Source organism: Crocodylus porosus, unplaced genomic scaffold (genome assembly GCF_001723895.1).
Source record: "Crocodylus porosus isolate Cpor-Errol unplaced genomic scaffold, CroPor_comp1, whole genome shotgun sequence".
Taxonomy (NCBI): domain Eukaryota; kingdom Metazoa; phylum Chordata; order Crocodylia; family Crocodylidae; genus Crocodylus; species Crocodylus porosus.
Window position 1 is genome coordinate 36,804,154 of NW_017728909.1, and position 18,394 is coordinate 36,822,547.

The window sequence follows — 18,394 nt, forward strand, 5'->3', positions numbered from 1 at the left end:
TATCTTGCTGGGATCCTATGACCCCAGCTGACTTCCTGCCCTTTGGGCAGGGGGCTGGACTCAATGATCTCCTGCGGTCCCTTCCAGCCCTAATGTCTATGAAATCCTTGTGTCCCAGGGATCATGTATCCATCCTACTGCAAACATGCACATCTGAAATGTAAAGAAATGCTGCATCTCAGAATGAAACATTGGGTGAGGAAACTAAAGAGAAGCTGCTTATTTTTTTCATTCTCTTCTTTATTTCCTGAAACTCAAACATCCCCAAATTCAACATGGTCTGGAACAGACAGTGCATAAACTGGTTTGAGCTCAGTCAGTTAAGTCTGATGCTACATTTAAACAGGTTTATCTCAAACTGCTTTTGGCCATTTTGAAACTGGTTTATGTGCATTAAATGTCTGTTATGTTGCAGGTTTGAACCAGTTTTTGATCACTTAAACGGGTTTATGTGTAATGCCTGTCCCTAGCTCATATGTATAACAACTCTCTACCCCTTCCTTTAAGCGAACTCCTTTTATATCTTTCTTCCTGTGACACAGAGCTGTGACTTTTTTTTTCTTTTTTGGCGTTAGTTCAATGAGGGCACTCATATATGGTCTGTTACATTTAATAACAGGGCATTATCAGGAAAGCCCAAATTTCAGTGTCACAGTTAGTTACAGGTATACTGTACAGTCAGTTTCTAACTGCAGACACTTCTATCATTCATTACCCAGACAAGATTTCAGATGACGGTTATATTCTCTTATTCCTTTAATTTGGTTTTATTATTTCCATTCCTTGTATCTTTAACCAGTAATTATGCCTCCTGCACCTGTATAAAAGCATCCTTGTTATTCTCCACAGTTCCAAGAATCTTTCTACTTTTTGCCCTGGGCTTTCTCCTTGCTAACTTTCTGTTTATCAAAGATTATCAGATCCTAATATACATTTCCAAACTGAGATATATTCATCCACTACAACGTTTTCTCTCAGAATTATAGGGAATACATACATAGTAGTATGATTGGAAGATCATTTAATTAGCAGAAGATGCACCCCATATTATCTTTTCACCATCCTAAAATGAACCACAGTACTTGTTGTCTATTGCACTTGGGTGCGCCCATTACTTGGTTAATTATTGTGACATTCTTTGAACACACAAATTCATGTATGCAGTTATAAATGTACATTAAAAATGAAAAAATAAAACCCATTACAATGACATTAGAAAATGATGCAGAGCCAACTCTTCTACATTTTAAGAAGCAAAAAAGCTAAATGCCAAAGTTATCTGATGTTATGAACCTAAAGTTATAGTTGTGAAACTGGAAGTCAGTTTTTCTCCATAGTACGAGATGAAATGCTGCTATTTGGAATGCTGAAGGTTCATATTTAATCCCCTGAATAGCTCATTTACGTGGATGAGCTCTATCTGACTCAAGAAGTCTATGGACAGACAAGAGGCAAAGCGTTGCTCGACCTGGTACTGGCAACGGGGGATGACTTAATCAGCGACCTAATGATCGAAGGGAAGCTGAGAGACAGCAACCATGACCTGATCACCTTCACCATCCACCGTAAAGCTCGCAAGTCAGTCAGCAAAGCAGAAGTCCTTGACCTCAAGAAACCTGACTTTGACAAGCTCAGGAGGCTTGTTGATGAAGCCCTAAGGGACCACGGCCCAAAGGAGAGGGGAGTTCAGGAAAAGTGGCTGCTCCTCAAGGGAGCGATCCTGGAAGTTCAAGCAATGTCTATCCCGTCTCGAAGGAAAGACAGCAAAAAGGCACAGCAGCCCCCTTGGCTCTGCAGGGAGTTAGTAGACCTCCTGTGTCTAAAAAGGAAGACCTATAAAGGATGGAAGGCTGGATCCACCCCAAAGGAGGAGTACTCTGCACTGGTCTGGACCTGTAGGGAGCGAACCAGGGAAGCCAAGGCTGCGTCTGAACTCCAACTGGCTACATGTATCAAGGACAATAAAAAGTCTTTTTTTAGATATGTAGGGAGCTAGAGGAAAAGCAAGGGTAACACTGGACCACTGCTAAACCATGTGGGTCAACTGACAACCGATGCCCAGGAAAAAGCCAACCTGCTTAACGGGTATTTTGCCTCAGTTTTTCTCCAGTCCCAAGGGACGGCCCTGCTCAATGTGGTACAGGACAGCCAAGGCGAGGTAGAATTATTACCATTCATCAATGTTAACCATGTGAAGGAACACCCTGAGAGGCTGGACATCTTCAAGTCAGCTGGCCCAGACATCTTACACCTCTGGGTAATCAAGGAGCTGGCAAGCATCATAGCTCTGCCACTGGCACGGATCTTCGAGAACTTGTGGTGCTCAGGAGAAGTACCCAAAGATTGGAAGAAGGCCAATGTGGTGCCTGTCTTCAAGAAAGGGAGGGAAGTAGATCCAGGGAACTACAGGCCCATCAGCCTGACCTCTATCCTGGGGAAGATCTTTGAAAAAATCAGAGACCATTCTAGACTAACTGGCTGAAGGCAACTTCCTGAGGGATAGCCACCACAGGTTTGTTGCAGGTAGGTCTTGCCTGACCAAACTCATCTCCTTCTATAACCAGGTGACATATCACCTGGAGAGGGGAGAAGAGATTGGCGTCATACATCTTGATTTTAAAAAAGCTTTCGATCTGGTATCCCACGATCATTTCATAGAAAAACTGGTGAACTGCGGCTGCGGCTGCGGCTACATCACAGTCCGCTGGCTGGGGAATTGGCTCCGTGGTCAGACCCAGAGGGTGGTAGTTGACAGAAGTCAATTAGTGTGGTGTGCCATGACCAGTGGGGTCCCCCAAGGATCCATGCTTGGGCCTATTCTTTTCAACATCTTCATTAATGATGTGAGCATTGGTGTCAGAAGCGGACTAGCCAAGTTCGCTGATGACACCAAACTTTGTGGTAAACCATCCACACCCGAGGACAGGATGGTGATCCAGGCCAACCTTGACAGGTTTGGAAAATGGGCGGACAAAAACCTGATGGCTTTCAACACTGAAAAATGCAAGGTACTCCTCTTTGGGAAGAAAAACCCACAGCATGCTTATAGGCTCAGCAGTGCTACGCTTGCTAGCATCACGGCTGAAAGGGACTTGGGGGTCATGATTGAGTATATGAGTCACTAATGTGATGTTGCAGCCAGCAAAGCGAGCAAAACTCTGGCTTGCATCCATAGATGCCTCTCTAGCAAATCCCAGGATGTCATCCTCCTACTGTACTCGGCCTTGGTGAGGCCACAGCTGGAGTACTGCATCCAATTTTGGGCTCCACAATTTAAAAAGGATGTGGAGAAGCTAGAGAAAGTCCAGAGGAGAGCCACACATGTGATCAGAAGGCAGGAAAACAGGCCTTATGATGACAGGCTGAGAGCTATGGGACTCTTCAGCCTGGAAAAGCACAGGCTTAAGGGGGACCTGGTGGCTGCCTGTAAGTATATAAGGGGTGTACATCAGGATCTGGGGGCACACCTGTTCACCAGAGTGCCCCATGGGATGGCAAGATCAAACGGTCACAAACTCCCCCAAGACCATTTCAGACATAAGGAAGAACTTCTTTACTGTCCGAGCCCCCAAGGCCTGGAACAGACTGTCGCCAGTGGTGGTGCAAACAATTACTCTGGACTCCTTTAAGAGTCAACTGGATGTTTATCTTGCTGGGATCCTATGACCCCAGCTGACTTCCTGCCCTGGGGCAGGGAGCTAGACTTGAGGATCTTCTGAGATCCCTTCCAGCCCTAATGCCTATGAAATCTATGAAATCTAATACTGTAGACATATGGTATACTGCATTATACAATGTGATAATCTAGTTCAGTGGTCACCAACCAGTGGATCTCGATTGACTGACAGGTCTCAGACTGGGCCCATACCCCAGGGGTAAGTTGAGTGGGGCCCTGGTTAGCTGGGTGGGTGGTGGGAGGTTTGAGCCTGGGTGGCTCATTGAGGGGCAGGGGGGGCTCCCACCACTGTATGCACCCCATACGTCCCTGGGCCCACTGCTGGGCGGGCATGGGACAAGGCTCAGCCCAGGGGCTGGGCGCACATAGCACTGGGCTGCTCCTAGGCCAGCTACAGCTGAGCTTGGGGCGCAAGGCCCAGCCCGCAACAGCAGCTGCCTCCACTGCACACAGATGGGGGGGCATGTGCCCCCCACAAATGCTGGTCAGTGCCAGTGTGTGCAGCAGTGGTGAGGGAGGGGGGCTGGAGCAGGGGCAGGCCCTGCAGAGCCAAGGCAGAGAATGAAGCCACTCACAGCTTCATTACCCACCCTGGCTGTGTAGGGCCTGCCCCTGCTGCAGCCCTGCTCTCTTCCTCCCTCCCTCCCTCCCCACCATTGGATGTGGAGGCAGATCGAGGTCCCAGAGTTGAGGGAGGAAGTCGGGCTAGGGATGGGGCCTCTATCCCCCTCCCCCACAGACTTACCTGCTGGGGAGGCTTGTCCCCAAATAATTTTTTCTCCCTCTGCCCCACCCCTCCTTCCCTGCCCACAGACTTACCTGCTGGGGGGGGGGTGGCGGCCCATGGTAGATCTTGAAGTTGGCTTTTAAATGCCAACAGTGATCTCCTACTGAAAAAGGTTGGAGACCACTGATCTAGTTAAAAATTATTGTAATGCATACAGCAAAGTTAGCACTGGCATTTTGAGACTTTCCAGCACTTCATTACATGACTTTAATATACTCTTAGCTTTATTTTCTAATGGCTATTTAATATTTAATACAAAAAATAATAAATAGAAGTCACACTGCGCTAATAGGATTAGGCATAAAGAAAGCAGTTGTTAACTAGTGTACTCGAAGTGTACTTTAATATTGATCTTGTTCACATGGGGAATGTGGAATCTGTACAGGAGATTAATGATGAGGCTGTGTGCAACTGAAATGAAAGAGCTGCATCTATGTTGTTCATGCTTCAGACGTTCTTAAAAATGTTCACAAACATTGTTACATTAAGGATTTGATTCTGCAGTGGGAGGTGTGCATCTTATTTCACTGGGAGCAGAATCATGCTTCCAACTTCACAATACCCTAGTGGGGGAGCTAAGTTTTTAGCCTTACTCAAAAGCACATAAATTGTATGTATGGAAAAGGTCTATAGAATTTAATAACAGTGAAACCAGATGGGTTCATAGAAAGCTTCAAACTTGTAATGGAGCATGCTTTCTTTTTTAGAGGTTTTTAAAAATAATCTCATAGCATTCCATAGCAAGGGTATGCTTTTCTATTAAATTCTACCAGACCAGGGGTTGGCAACATTTTTGGCTGGAGTGCTGAAAAAACTACAATATCTACCTGGAATGCCAGCATACCAGAAAAATCAAACCAGGGCCAGGGGCACATGGCAGGACCCACTGCATATTAATATAGTTAATAATCATAGATGTTGCCTTGTAAACACCAGGTTTTCTAAAAATTCTACATCTGGTAACAATAAATAAAACTTCAAATACTACCTTTGTTGTTGTGTATTCTTTTTTAAGCATGTTATGAAGACAGAGGGAAAAAAGAGGAGAGAAGAGAGAGGGAAAGAAAAGAGAAAAGAAAGAAAAAAGGGGAGAGAAGAGAAAAGCACTAACCACCTGGTGATATTGTGGCAGGGGGCAGAGTAGGCCCACTCCTACCTACCCTACTCCTGTCTTCTCTTTGTTCATCCATCACATCTTGGCCTTAAATGGTAGGTAAAATAGAGAAAGACAGGAGTTAGCACCTGGCTGTCCTCAGCCTTTACACTGAGGCGCGGAAGATCATATCCTGGGTCTCTGCATGGCTCCTCCACTTCTACACCACCCCCATACCTCTCCAAAGAGATATTGCCATGGAAGACGTTGCTTCTTTAAGGATACGCTTATTTAATTCCTTAAAATAGATGCTCCATATTCACGGCCATAAACAAGTAAAAATGCTCTCAAGTAATAGATCTTTTCTTAGTGGCGGCCTTGGCCCTGCTTCTGACAGCTGAGTTTGGTGCTGTTAGGTTGGTAGCTGGTTGTCAAACACAAACATGAATCTGAAGTGTCAGTCATCAGATGGTTCCTCATAGGACCGAGTATAGTTTTCATTTGTGAAAACACTTGTTTGCAGCGATAAGTGAATCCAAAGACAGACACCAAGGCAAAAGCTACTTTTTTCATGCAGGCATACTTTTTAGGAAGGGAAGACCAACATGCTGTAATCTTGAGTTGCCAGTCCCTTTCATCCTCAAATTCACCTCACAGTGATTTTGAACTTCAATACTTAAATGTATAAGCTTTAAAAGTCAATCAGTTCCAATTCAAATCCTTCAATGTTCATCCACTGAAAGTACTGCAGTTCTGTATCACTTACCCTAATACCATCTGGGTTCACAAGAAATGAAAACATAGGTCTTGGAATGGTCTTATGAACTCATCTTCCAGCTGTCCTCTGTAGTTGCATATATCCCTATTATTCAGTTGATGCACTCAGAATGGATTTTCGGATGGGGGAAGTAACGGAAGGCATATGTTTCAATATCTCATTTGAAAACAGATAACTTATCACAGAAAGCTTTCCAGTCTTCAGACAGCTGAAGAATGGTTTTCTGTATTCCTGTAACCTAGTATTCAAATCATCTAAATGTGATGTGATGTCTGTCAAAAACATCAGTTTTGTTAGCCATCTGTTATCAGTAAGGTCTGCATATTGTTGACCACTTTCCTTAAGAAAAAACTTGATGGATTTGAGACAAGCAACAAATCTCTTGAGAACGTTACCTCAACTCAGCCAGCATACATTAATTTGTAGCACTAAATCTCCATATGCAGAATCTATATCGTTTAAAAGTTCGCAGAATCTCCTCTGTGTCAAAGAGGAGCAAGCAATCAAAAAGCTGACAATTTTCACAACCATTGTCATGATTTCATTTAAATCAGAAAATGAGATCTTAGCGCACAGGCTCTCCTGAGAAATAATACAATAGAAACTCATAGGAGAATGTCCAATCTCCGTTTTCAAAAGTTTAAAAAAATCCATCTGTTTTACCCATCATAGCAGGTGCACCATCAGTGGTAACAGAGAACACTTTGTGCAGGTCAACTTATTGCTGTATGAAATTATCTTTGAGAGCATTAAGTATACCATTGGCCATTTGTGTGCTGTAAATAGCACTCAGAAAACAATTCCTCCCAAACTTCCCCAGAGATAAAACACTGAACTATTATAGCAAGACAGGGGTGGGGATATCATTTATGTCTGTGCTTTCATCTGGTGCAAGGCTCATCACATCACAAGCATGGAGGTCTTGAGCCATTTGTTCCCCAACATTAGTTGCCATTGCATCTATTTGCCTTTGAAGAGTCCTGGATAACAATGGCATTTCATTAATACGAGCGATGATGTCTTTCTTATTCACAAAATCCTGAAACAGATCTTCAGCACATTTTAAGAAAGTATCCTTTAAGTATTCTCCTTCTGTAAAACGCTTGTCTTTCCAAGCTATACTACAGCTACAATGTAACTTGCCTGGGTGGAGAAAGTATTTGTAGTTACAAAAGTAGAAAAGCTGGCTGGCTGTTTTTTGGATTGGATCAACAGGTTTTCAAATGGATTCATGTTTGTCTGCTTCATCAGCTCCAGAAAATTTGGCTTCGTGCTTGGCTGCAAAATGGCGCTGGACGCTGGAAGTACAAGATACCATGCTCTTGCTGCACAGACAACAGCCAACATGATCTCGTGGCTGCATAAAACCATACAATTCTCTATATGCTGGCTGAAACTTCTGAATATCCAACTTTGGTTTTTTATTATCCAGGGTTATATATCTAGATGCCTTTTAACTGTAAAATTTCCTGAAGCTGATGCAAAACCAAGGCAGGGCAAACAATGTAAACAGGCAAATGGAAAGCAGACAATTAAAAAGAATTGAATTATTTGAAGTGTGCGTAAATCTGGGTAAATGTTTCCAAGAAGGCAATCAAAGAGCAAAAAAACCACACACAAAAAGTGAGCAATATGAAGTCTTTAAATCCAGGAATGCAGAGGAATGGCAAAGTAGAGATATCAAAATAAACTGAATACACACTGCTTTAATGAAGTAAAAACCTGAAAAGTGTGAACTGGATGAAGAGAGTGAAAAAAACTGAGTACAAAACGATTTAACAGAGCAAAATAAGCCGATTGATGTGTGAAGAGCACAAAAGCTGAATATGAACCAGTTTAACAGAGCAAAATAAACTGAATGGTACAAAGTGACTTGAGAGAAGTCTGAAATAATTTAACAAGGCAAAATAAATACCCAATCTTAAACGCCTGTTTACAGGAACCAGCACCAACAACCTACTGGACTAAGAGCCACCCAGTGCTACGTGCTTACCTCATATAAGCGGGGTGAGGTACACAGCTGGGGGGCGGGGCTCTGATCCCGCCCCCACACTGTGCTGGCCCCGCCCCCGGCCCTGCCTCAGGCAGCGGGGGCGGCGACGCGGGACCCACCGGATCTGCGTAGATGGCAACAGATGCCCGCGCAGCTCCGGGCGGACGGCGGTGGAGGAGGCAGGGCTGCGCTGCCCTAGGCCCTCCCTGTTGCCTCCAGCACGGAGCCGATGCGGGCTCTGTTTGCATCCTGCTCCCTGCCTGTGGCAGCGACCCAGGGCTCTGGCGGGCCACACACAGCCGCGTGGCCCCCATCACAGGGGCGGTGCTGGGGCGGGGGGTCACCCCCCAACATTGGCCTCGCCCCCGCAGTGCGGCGCCCGCTTCCTCCTAGGGAGGCCCAGCCCAGCCCGCTTGGGGAGCGCCACGCCGCCCCCTTCCCGAGGGGGGCGGGGCCTCCCCGCCCCTGCAGCGCTGCCCCTGGCCCCGCCCCCCGCAGCGGAGCAGAGCCGAGCGCCTGCTCCGCCCCCGCCCGGCGAAGGCTGGTGCAGCCCCTCCCGGCCCGGCCCGGCCCGGCCCAGCGCCGGGGAGAGGCTGGCGCCGCGGCGGGCTCAGCTGCGCGGGGCCGGCGGCAGCAGCGGCGTGGGGACAAGCGGAGCGGAGCCTTTCAGCCCAGCCCGGCCCCCCTCTCCCAGGAAGAAGATCGGACCGCCCGCCGTTGCGGGCTCAGCTGTGCGGTGCAGGCGGCAGCGGCGCTGGGACGGGTGGAGCCCGGCCCCCCCCGCCAGAGGGAAGAGGCTGGCGCCGTGCGCCTTCGCGGGCTCGTTGGCGCGGGGCAGGCGGGGACGGGTGCAGCCTCCCCCCCACCCCGCCAGCGGGAAGCGGTTGGAGCCGCGCGCGCGCCTGAGCCGACAGCAGGTCAGTGGCGCGCATGGGGGGCGGGTTGCGCGGCCTCGGCCCCCTTCCCCAACGAAGCACGCGCGCCGCGGGGTGGGGGCGGGGCCTGGGCCGCACGGGTCCGGCCTCTCCCTGGGCCCGCGTGCCCCGCAAAATGGCGCACGCGTGCCGGGGGCTGCGGATCCTGCCCTGGGCTCGGTCTGGCGAGGACACGGTTAGTGACTGAACTGCAGCCATGTCACTTCCAGCCTGTGGCGTGAACGCCCTTCGCCCGGCTGGGACGTGCTGACAGGCTTCACGTCAGGTTCGTGCCTGCACGCTTTGCAGGATAATGTAGGCTCGAGCCCTGGGTATCCTTTACCGCCTCTGTAGGACGCTGTTTTTCTTGTTCCCGATGCTTTGAAGAGGAGTAACCTGTGGACCAGCCTGGCAGGCATCACTTGGACAAAATCGTTGTTGCACCTTTTGGTGTCTCTTGCCTGAAGTAAGGACTTCGGGTTCAGGTCCGATTTGTGACCAGATTCAACAGCACCTTGCAGGCCACTTCGGATGTGTAGGCACAATTACAGCGATATTTGTCTTGAACACTGTTTTACTTTAATGAGTTTTCCTCATCGCTGTAGTTTGAACGAAGTATAAGTATGCTTCTTTGAATGTCTCAAATGGAAATTTCTCAAATCCTCTGGCAGTACACATACTTATCTTTGCTTTTTTTAGAAGTTATCTTCATTTATTGGGCAGAGCACTTTCAGTCTCAGCTGGTCTTTCCTACCTGCATTAAAAAAACACAACAGTTCTTTGTTGAAAGCAAGTGAAGATTGGATTTACTGTCACATGAGAGAGAAAGATAGCTGCTTCTGCTTTTTAGAGAACAAGTACAGATTGTGAAGCCTTCGCTGTTGTGTTACTTTGTTCGTGGAATCAAGTCAGAGGTTCACTAAAAGACTTTTGTATCAACTGGGGAAGTTAATCAATTTATGTGAACAAATAAAATAGTGTGCTTCTGTCTCTCTCTTAGTAGGGCAGTTTTTTCTGCTTTGTATACATCTGCATGCATTTGAAACAGTGGACATGAAATTACAGTTGCAATTTATTTTAATTAATTTAAAGCATCTGAGATATTAACATCTAGATTTCTGCATCTGTATCATTTTATGGACCCAAGTCCTATTCAGGAAGAGCTCCCACTGCCATCAGAGGAGACCTGTGGCTGAAGAAGGAAGGAATGTGAAAATTGCCCTCCTCTGCTAGGGAGCTTGATATATTTGGGTCTCCCTTCTTGGTAGGGTCTGTTATGGAAATGCAAGTAATAAATAATCTGTCTTTCACTTTTAATGAAGGATTGACAAGTTATTTTTGTTAGGGTTTATGTTTCTTTTTGTGTACAAATTTGGTGCACAGCAAGACACTATTTCATCTGGTTTCAGTTATTTTTACAGTATTTTTTTTCTTCTTTTCTTTAGGTCTGTTTTACAGTCTTAGAGCTTACTATATGATTTTTGCCGTGACCTTTGCATTATTTTTAAGAAAACATGTATATCCATTAGGAAAGCATTAGAGTTTTCCTAACTGTCTAAAAATGCTATTTCATAAATTACTATAGTATGCAAGCCAGAAAATTGTTCAATTACTGGATTAACAAGATACTGCAAAAGATATATTTGCCACATCTACAGTTATCACAGTTTCAAGCTACTTTGGTATCTGATCTCCCTGCTGGTTCAGAATGGGCCTTTTTTCCACAAATTAAAATGATACGACTATTTGGGTTGATTTCTTGTATTGAAAAGGTAGAACCCAGCCATTTCTGATAGTGCCCATATCAAAAATCATAATTTAGTACATTTTGAGGATGTTGCTTGAAAGAAAATACATTTAGTGTTGTTCATCTGCTTGTGACATTTCTGCACTGAACAGGAAAATGTTATTTCCTGTCCCTAGATACTTTTATTTCCTTTGTCTCTACAATAAAAGGGGAAAAATTCTGTAACATTTGATCGGTGCTTTTTTAGGCCGACAAAAACTTCTGATCCTTCACTTTGTCAGTCTTGGATACGTGTTGTTGCCCAGAAGAGACACTCTTATTATTTTTAATCACAGGACAGATAATCTATGAAGTGCCTGTCATGTCTGCCAATAAATCATGCAAGTCAGTGTAAATTAGTGAACTGTTACTGGCATAACTGTATATTTTAGTAGGTGAAGTTGTGTTTAGTAGGTTAAGTTGTTACTCCTGGAAAACCAAGAGTAACAGATACAGAGCAATTTATCTGTGTATTTGAATTAAGTCCTTTTTCTTTTGTGCGAATGTCTGGGGGGCGTTAAACTTATTTTCAAACTGTCTGCTTAATTGAATTTTAAGTGGTGAATTCTTTTAAAAGGAAAGTTTTACTCCTTTTTAAAGAACTAAATTCTAGAAAATCTCATGGGATCGCATGTTTTGGCTAAGCGTGATTTTTCTGGTGATTTTAGCAGGTAGCTTAGTAGGATCAGGAAACCCTCCAGACTGCTCATTTGTAGTTCAGTGCCTGGAAATGTTTTTCATTGTTGTCAGTAATCATAGGCAGCTACTTTACTGAAGGTCAAAATCACATAGGCCATAGATTATGTTTTAATTTTACAGTTAAGAACTGGCTTCTTGTATTGTCATAAATATAGTTGATTAGAAGTTGTTAGTATTTCAGAAGGCAAAGTTGAATTTACTCCAGCCTTACTATCATGACTTCCGTTTCTGGTTGAAACAGTTTTGAGGTTTTTAAATCAGTTGCTTGAAGCTTTTCCTTGCACAGTGGCTTAGAAGCAGTATGGCTACGGCACTTTATATAGTAGTACTAGCTCTTTGAGAACATGGAAGTTGCTAAACACTATCTGTTTTTTCTGTTATAAATTGTCTTAAATGTATGAGAAACTGCAGCCTTCATTTATCACTTTGAATGCTGAAATTTTTATGGACAGGTTGGAGGGGTTAGCTTTAATTTGAAGTACTGTTTTACAAAGAGGCCTTTCTTCCTCATTGATTCTTCAGTCCTTATACAGATTTTAAGTAAATATGCCTCAAAACAGTTATGCTCCAAATACCAGGGTAGCAAATTGTTCACAGTAATGCTTAAGTGGTTTGCTCTAGCCAGTTGGAATTAATGTTTTAGTAAATTATATTGTGAAGAGAAAAAAAAGTATTGTGGTACAAGATTAAAGAATGTAATAGTATTATACTCTAATTTTAATTAGTGACAATCACATTTGTTTCCCCCCCCCCTTGCCCCTCCTTTACTGTAGTCGTGACATGGAGAATAAAGAAACCCTCAGGGGGTTGCAGAAAATGGATGACCGCCCAGAAGAGCGCATGATCAGGGAGAAACTCAAGGCAACTTGCATGCCAGCTTGGAAGCATGAATGGCTGGAAAAGAGAAGTAGGAGAGGCCCTGTGGTAAGTTATGTCCATGAAGAATCATAATCACTTAACTAATTTCTGCTTGTAATGTGCAGTTAGTGAAAGTGAGGACATGGGCAAATAACTCTTAGTGCTTGAAACCCTAATACTGTAATTATCATCACTAATCCCTCGTTTGCCTCTCTGAATTAATTGAAGACTTATTCCTAACTTTAAAACTGGCAGGTTTGTAATATGTTTGGTGCTTAGAAGGTCAAATAGTTCAACAGACAACTGTTTTGCATAAAACTATTATTGTGACAACACTGCCCTCTAATGTTGACATCTGAAATCTCTACATCTATTGGCTAAAGTTTAAAACTGTTTTTTCTCTTCCTTTCCTCAGTCAAAAGACCACCAAAATATTCCAAAACAGAATCCTAAGATTTGTTGTAAATTAACCTTTTTCCATATCTGTTTTGTACCTGTACTGGAAAGAAACATGATAAACTTCATGCTTTAAAAAAAAAAGGTAGAAAGAACATTATTGTCTGTTCCCTGCTCTCTTCTGGGGCTTGTGACATCCTAATTCAAACATTTAAAAAAGAAAAAAAACCATCTTGGGTGTTATGTCTCCTCATATAGCCTTGAAGTATGGAAGTATTCAAGAAAAAACAAACCACCACAAATTTAGAAGAATCAGAAACTCTGTGTGTGTGTGTGCGCGCGCGTGCGTGCACGCATGCGCTGGTTCACATAACGCATCCACTTGCCTTTATCTCTACTGGATTTAGGATGTGAGCATGTTTTTGTACTTGGTCCTTTTGCTAATATTGGAATAAACTGTAAGAATAACTTCAAGAAGTACATTGGAAGTCTGTTTAATTGGGTTTTCCAACAAACGGGAGGTAGAGTTCACAGAGTGCAGTGTAATTCTTGTCAGCCATTGACATTTACTTCTAGTATCTTGTGTGCTAAAGAGGTTTAAAGGATGCTCTCTTTGGAACTTACAAGAACTTGAGTTGAAGGTGTTAGTTGTCATAGCTGAACCCAAGCACTTGTAACTTAAAACTGAACTAGTAAAAATAAGTTGCATTTATCCGTCATTCCACTCTTAAGGGAAAGAACACATCCTGAACAATTTGTGATTAAAAGGAAAATCCCATTGCTCCCTAATGAGAGCTCTAACTGTTCTTTATGATGCTGGTAAAGCATTAAGTACTAATAATATCACTGAGGACTACCCAAGAGTTCCCATGTCAAGGGATTCTGTCAAGTAGTTACTTGGATAATCTATAGATGTTATATATAATTATGCTTTTAAAACAGACTTCATTAGGACATGTTATGAACAATTTTCTGTGGGGCAAAAGGTGTGTTGGGGTTTACTGCGCATCAGCTGCTTGACAGTGACTGCCCTCATGCACATCTTTTACCCTGTTGGGTATGATAAAGTTTACGTTTACCTACATTCTTTTACTGAGGCTGTAAGTTACTGTGGCTTAGCTTCAAATTAACTCAGTGTAAGGACTTGTCTATTACACTTATAGGAGAGTAGCTGATGCATAGTAAGTTTCTCCTGCCCCTCCACCCTTCCTTTTTGTCCTCTGGTAAATTATTGAAATTATTAAATTAATTATAATTATTGAATTATTAAATTATACCCATACCCTTTGTAAATTTTTTGCTTACATATTTAGAAGGTGGTTATTTTAGATGTTATAAACCATGTGGTTTATTTCTTCTAAGGTGGTAAAACCAATACCAGTGAAAGGAGACTGCTCTGAAACCAGCAAACTATTGCTAGAACCACAAGCTGAAGGGCAAAGTACTGCTTCTTCACCCACCCAGAAAGGGAGGCGAAGCCCTTCTCCTAGTAGCTCCTCATCATCATCATCTAGAACTGTTAAATCTGAATCACCGGGTGTCAGAAGGAAAAGGGTCTCTCCAGTGCCTGTAAGCTGATTTACTGTTTGGTAATGATGGTTTGGGCTTTATTTTGGAAAGCCATTATATCTGGGAGAGAGGGAATATTGTTGTCTATATATCAGAATTTGGCATGTAGAAATAGCTTTTGTTGACTGGTTTGAAAGAAGGATGAGTGTTTTGAAGAGATTTCCACTTTACTTGGGATACCGTGCATATTCTGTTATCTTGTATAGGTAGTATTATTGTACATATTAGGAAAGTAAATGTGCAGTTTGAAATTCCATGCTTGAATTAGTTTTCTAGTTTTTAGAATGCACAACCCTGAATCAAGCTGTTAAATAACTGAATCGTTGTGGTGGGTGTTACATTGTAATACTGCTATAAGAAGTGGTCCAAGTTTTTTCTTAGTGTTTGAGTTAAATGTTCAGTATTGGGAAGACTTAGAGATACAAATATCTAGGTAGTGTGATGTGCAAAGAAGCAGGAGTTTGCTTTCTTCAGTGTCTTTATTAGTGTCAGTTATTAACGGAGAGCTACTGGTACTGGGCTACAATTCCTGTAAGGGCTCACCAGGGAGTGGGGAAACAGGCATGAAGGGGAGCAGCAAACATGGCGGCTGCCCCTGCCTCTCGCAGCTTATTGGCTGAGAAGGTTGTCTATTGTGCGGCCCCAGCCCTTCTGCCAATCGCCGGTGAGAGCCAAGGCTGTGTGACAAATAGGTGTCTTGGCCAATCAGAAGGCATGGGCTGGACCCTCCATGATAAGCCCACAAAAGTGGTGGCCGGCCCCACAATCTGCCTGCAAAATTGGCTGCCTGCCTCCTTGATTTGGGTAGGTCCCTATTTATACAAGACATACTTTACCATTGGCTTCCCAGTAAAGGAGAAATGAATCTTCACAGGCCTTTGACATCTGTCACCATTCAGAAAAACATCAGAACTTAAAGCTAAGCTTGTGGCTTCTAGTTTAGACTCCTAAATAAGTGGCTCAACTTCCAGACTTTTCACATATTTAAAAGGCTAAACTCTAACTTTTGAAAAGCTTAGCCAAAACATAGGGGACTGCTTCAGGAAGCCACAATAATAAAAAGAGTAGATAATGTTGTACAATGAGCTGAAAAAGCCTAGAGCAGGGGTGTCTTAACTCACCTATACCCCAGGCCTGATACAGACCAGGGGGTGGCAGCAGCAGCAGGAAGAGTGGCATCGACGAGCTGTTCAGGTTAATGCAACTGTTGCTCACCCCTTGCTACTGATATGCATCCCCAGCAGGGCTCTACCCTGCCCCTACTTGCTTCAGCCCCTCTAGGAGCTCTTTAGGCTGCATATTGGACACCCCTGCTCTAGGCTTTTCATCTTATTGTACAATATTATCTACTCTTTTTATTATTGTGGCTTCCTGAAGCAGTCTTCTGTGCTTTGGCTAAGTTTTTCAAAAGTTAGAGTTTACACTCTTAAATAGGTGAAAAGTCTGGAAGTTGAGCCACTTACTTAGGAGTCTGAACTAGGAGCCACAAGCTTAGCTTGTGGATCTACAAGCATTAAGGGAGAATATAAATTAACATTAATTTTCAGTTGCATGAGTTCTATCAATGTATGTAGAAACTTAAAATAAGCTCAAATGTAAATTGTCTATACATCCCTTCATTTGTTTGCTTATATTCTGAAAATGAAAACTTCACTCAATGGGGAACTGAAATCTGCCCACTCCAAAGAACTGAGGCTCACAACAGATCTGGAAGTAGTCTACACTAAAATACTGATTCCAGCTAGCTTTTGTAGTGTGGTGCCGTAGAGCAAGATAATTTGCTGTGTTGGGACACACAGCCGTTTAGATGCAGTACCACATAAATGCAGCTCTTTATGGTTGAGAAAGTAGCCCGTACCAAACTAGCTCAAGTAACTACACGTCATTTGCTTGTGTTGGCATATGCCAGTACCATGCAGTTATCCAAGCTGGCTTAGCTTCTTCCCGAGACCATTTTTCTAAAACCAGGTGAAACTCAAGTCTACTTTCACATCAACAATCAAAAACTTTAAGAAAAATAATAACAAGCCACTGGATTTTTCCTTCCTCTGGCAGTATTTTGATAACAATTTTATGTAAACATTTCTTAGTAAAGAAAGAACTTTTGTTGCAGTTTCAGAGCGGGCGAATAACACCACCTCGAAGAGCCCCATCTCCTGATGGCTTCTCACCGTATAGCCCTGAGGAAACAAATCGTCGTGTTAACAAAGTTATGCGAGCCAGACTGTACCTGTTGCAGCAGATAGGACCCAACTCTTTCTTAATTGGAGGAGACAGCCCAGATAATAAATATAGAGTATTTATTGGGCCTCAGGTAGGAATTGTCCACAAAGCCTGCAATTCTTTTTTTTTTTTTTAAGAAGCATTTGAAATTTTTGCAGAACCAGGTTGGATGAAGTTTCAGGATTCACAGTTCTAAGCGAGATATTTAAGTACTGTAGCATTTAAAATGGGGGTGTCCAGCCTTTTTGAATGTGGGACCAGATCATGCACTTTTTATCACCCAGTGGGCCAGCAAGCCATATTCAAACACCCTCTGTCCTGGGCCAAAGAGACCGTGCCTGTGTAGCCCTACTGTACCTTCCTGTTACTGCAAGGTTCATGGTAGCTGCTGATGGGCAGGAGCAGGAGGGACCCATTCTGCATCCAGCCAGCTACTACCCCAGAGACTGAAGGGGAGAAATAAATAGCTCCACATCTCCATCCCCCGAGCAGCGCAGCCCCACCTGCCTGAGGGGGGCTGGAGCGAGGCAGCCACTACACCGCAGCCCCTCACCCACCCACCCGCACGGTCCCGCTCACCGTGGTACCCGGCCGCCCACACATGCAGCCCCGGTGGCCTCAGCGCTGCAAGCCCGGAGTGCGGGGGTCTGGCGGACACTGGCTCCAGCCACCTCACCCCGCAGAGGTCATGCCAGGACCCCGCCTGCCAAGGCCCACCCCCATGGTGGCTTCCCACATGCTACTGGGGACAGGAGGAGGCTGGCCAGGTCGGCACCAGCCAGCAGAAGCGGCAGTGGAGCCATGTGCTGCTCAGGACCGACTAGTGCAGGCAGGGGGTGGAAATGCAGCTGAGCCCCTGCTGCTCCGGCTGGGCTCATCCCATCCCAAGCGGCACATAGCTCCACCATCGCTTTTGCTAGCCGGTGCAGACCCGGCCAGCCACCTCCTGTCCCCGGCAGCTTGTGGGAAGCTGGCTTCAGCCTCATGCTGCTCCAGATGGGACAGACCTGCCCGGGTCGGCACCAGCCAGCAGAGGTGGCGGCGGAGCCATGTGCCGCTCAGGACTGACTGGCGCAGGTAGGGGGAAAGTGCATCTGAGCCCTTGCTGCTCCAGCTGCGTTCATCCTGTCCCAAGAGGCACATGGCTACTCCTCTTTCCACACAGACCACGTCGGCCATGTCAAGCTGACGCGGTGCATGTAGGAACCTTGTCCCTTCCCCAGCCCTTCAGCAACCATTAGGAAATTGTTGAGGGGCTGGGGGAGGGACAAGGGGTGGGAATGAAAGTAAGCAGTGTTTACTTCCATTTCCCGTCGCAGCCCCGCGGGCCTCAGAAAATGCCTTCATAGAATCATAGAAGTAGGGTCGGAAGGGACCTTGTAGATCTTCAAGCTTGACCCTCCGCCTGGGCGGGAGAAAAAGACTGGACTCGGATGAGTCCAGCCAGGTAGTCATCAAGTCTCTTCTTAAAGATCCCCAGGGTAGGAGCCAGCACCGCTTCCCTAGGAAGTTGGTTCCAGCTCCTAGCCGCCCTAACTGTGAAGTAGTTCTTGCAGATGTCTAATCTAAATCTACTCTCTAATAACTTGTGTCCATTGTTCCTTGTCATGCCAGGGAGCGCT

The 18,394-nt window shown here is 44.8% G+C and overlaps 1 protein-coding gene across 7 annotated transcripts in view; it reads left to right on the top strand.

Moving 5' to 3' along the window:
* Positions 1-9,049: 9,049 nt before the first annotated feature.
* Positions 9,050-18,394, top strand: part of MAP3K1 (mitogen-activated protein kinase kinase kinase 1) — a 40,275-nt gene continuing 30,930 nt past the window's right edge. The window contains exons 1-4 of one of the 7 annotated variants that reach the window (XM_019532091.1): positions 9,050-9,244; positions 12,500-12,650; positions 14,343-14,549; positions 16,663-16,863. In XM_019532091.1, the coding sequence (XP_019387636.1) occupies positions 12,507-12,650; positions 14,343-14,549; positions 16,663-16,863 (552 nt within the window). In that variant the 5' untranslated portion in view covers positions 9,050-9,244; positions 12,500-12,506. Of the gene's footprint in view, positions 9,245-9,352; positions 9,792-9,814; positions 10,156-12,496; positions 12,651-14,342; positions 14,550-16,662; positions 16,864-18,394 lie in introns of those variants that run through there. The other 6 variants (XM_019532094.1, XR_002100410.1, XR_002100409.1 and 3 more) reach the window with 6 other exon arrangements.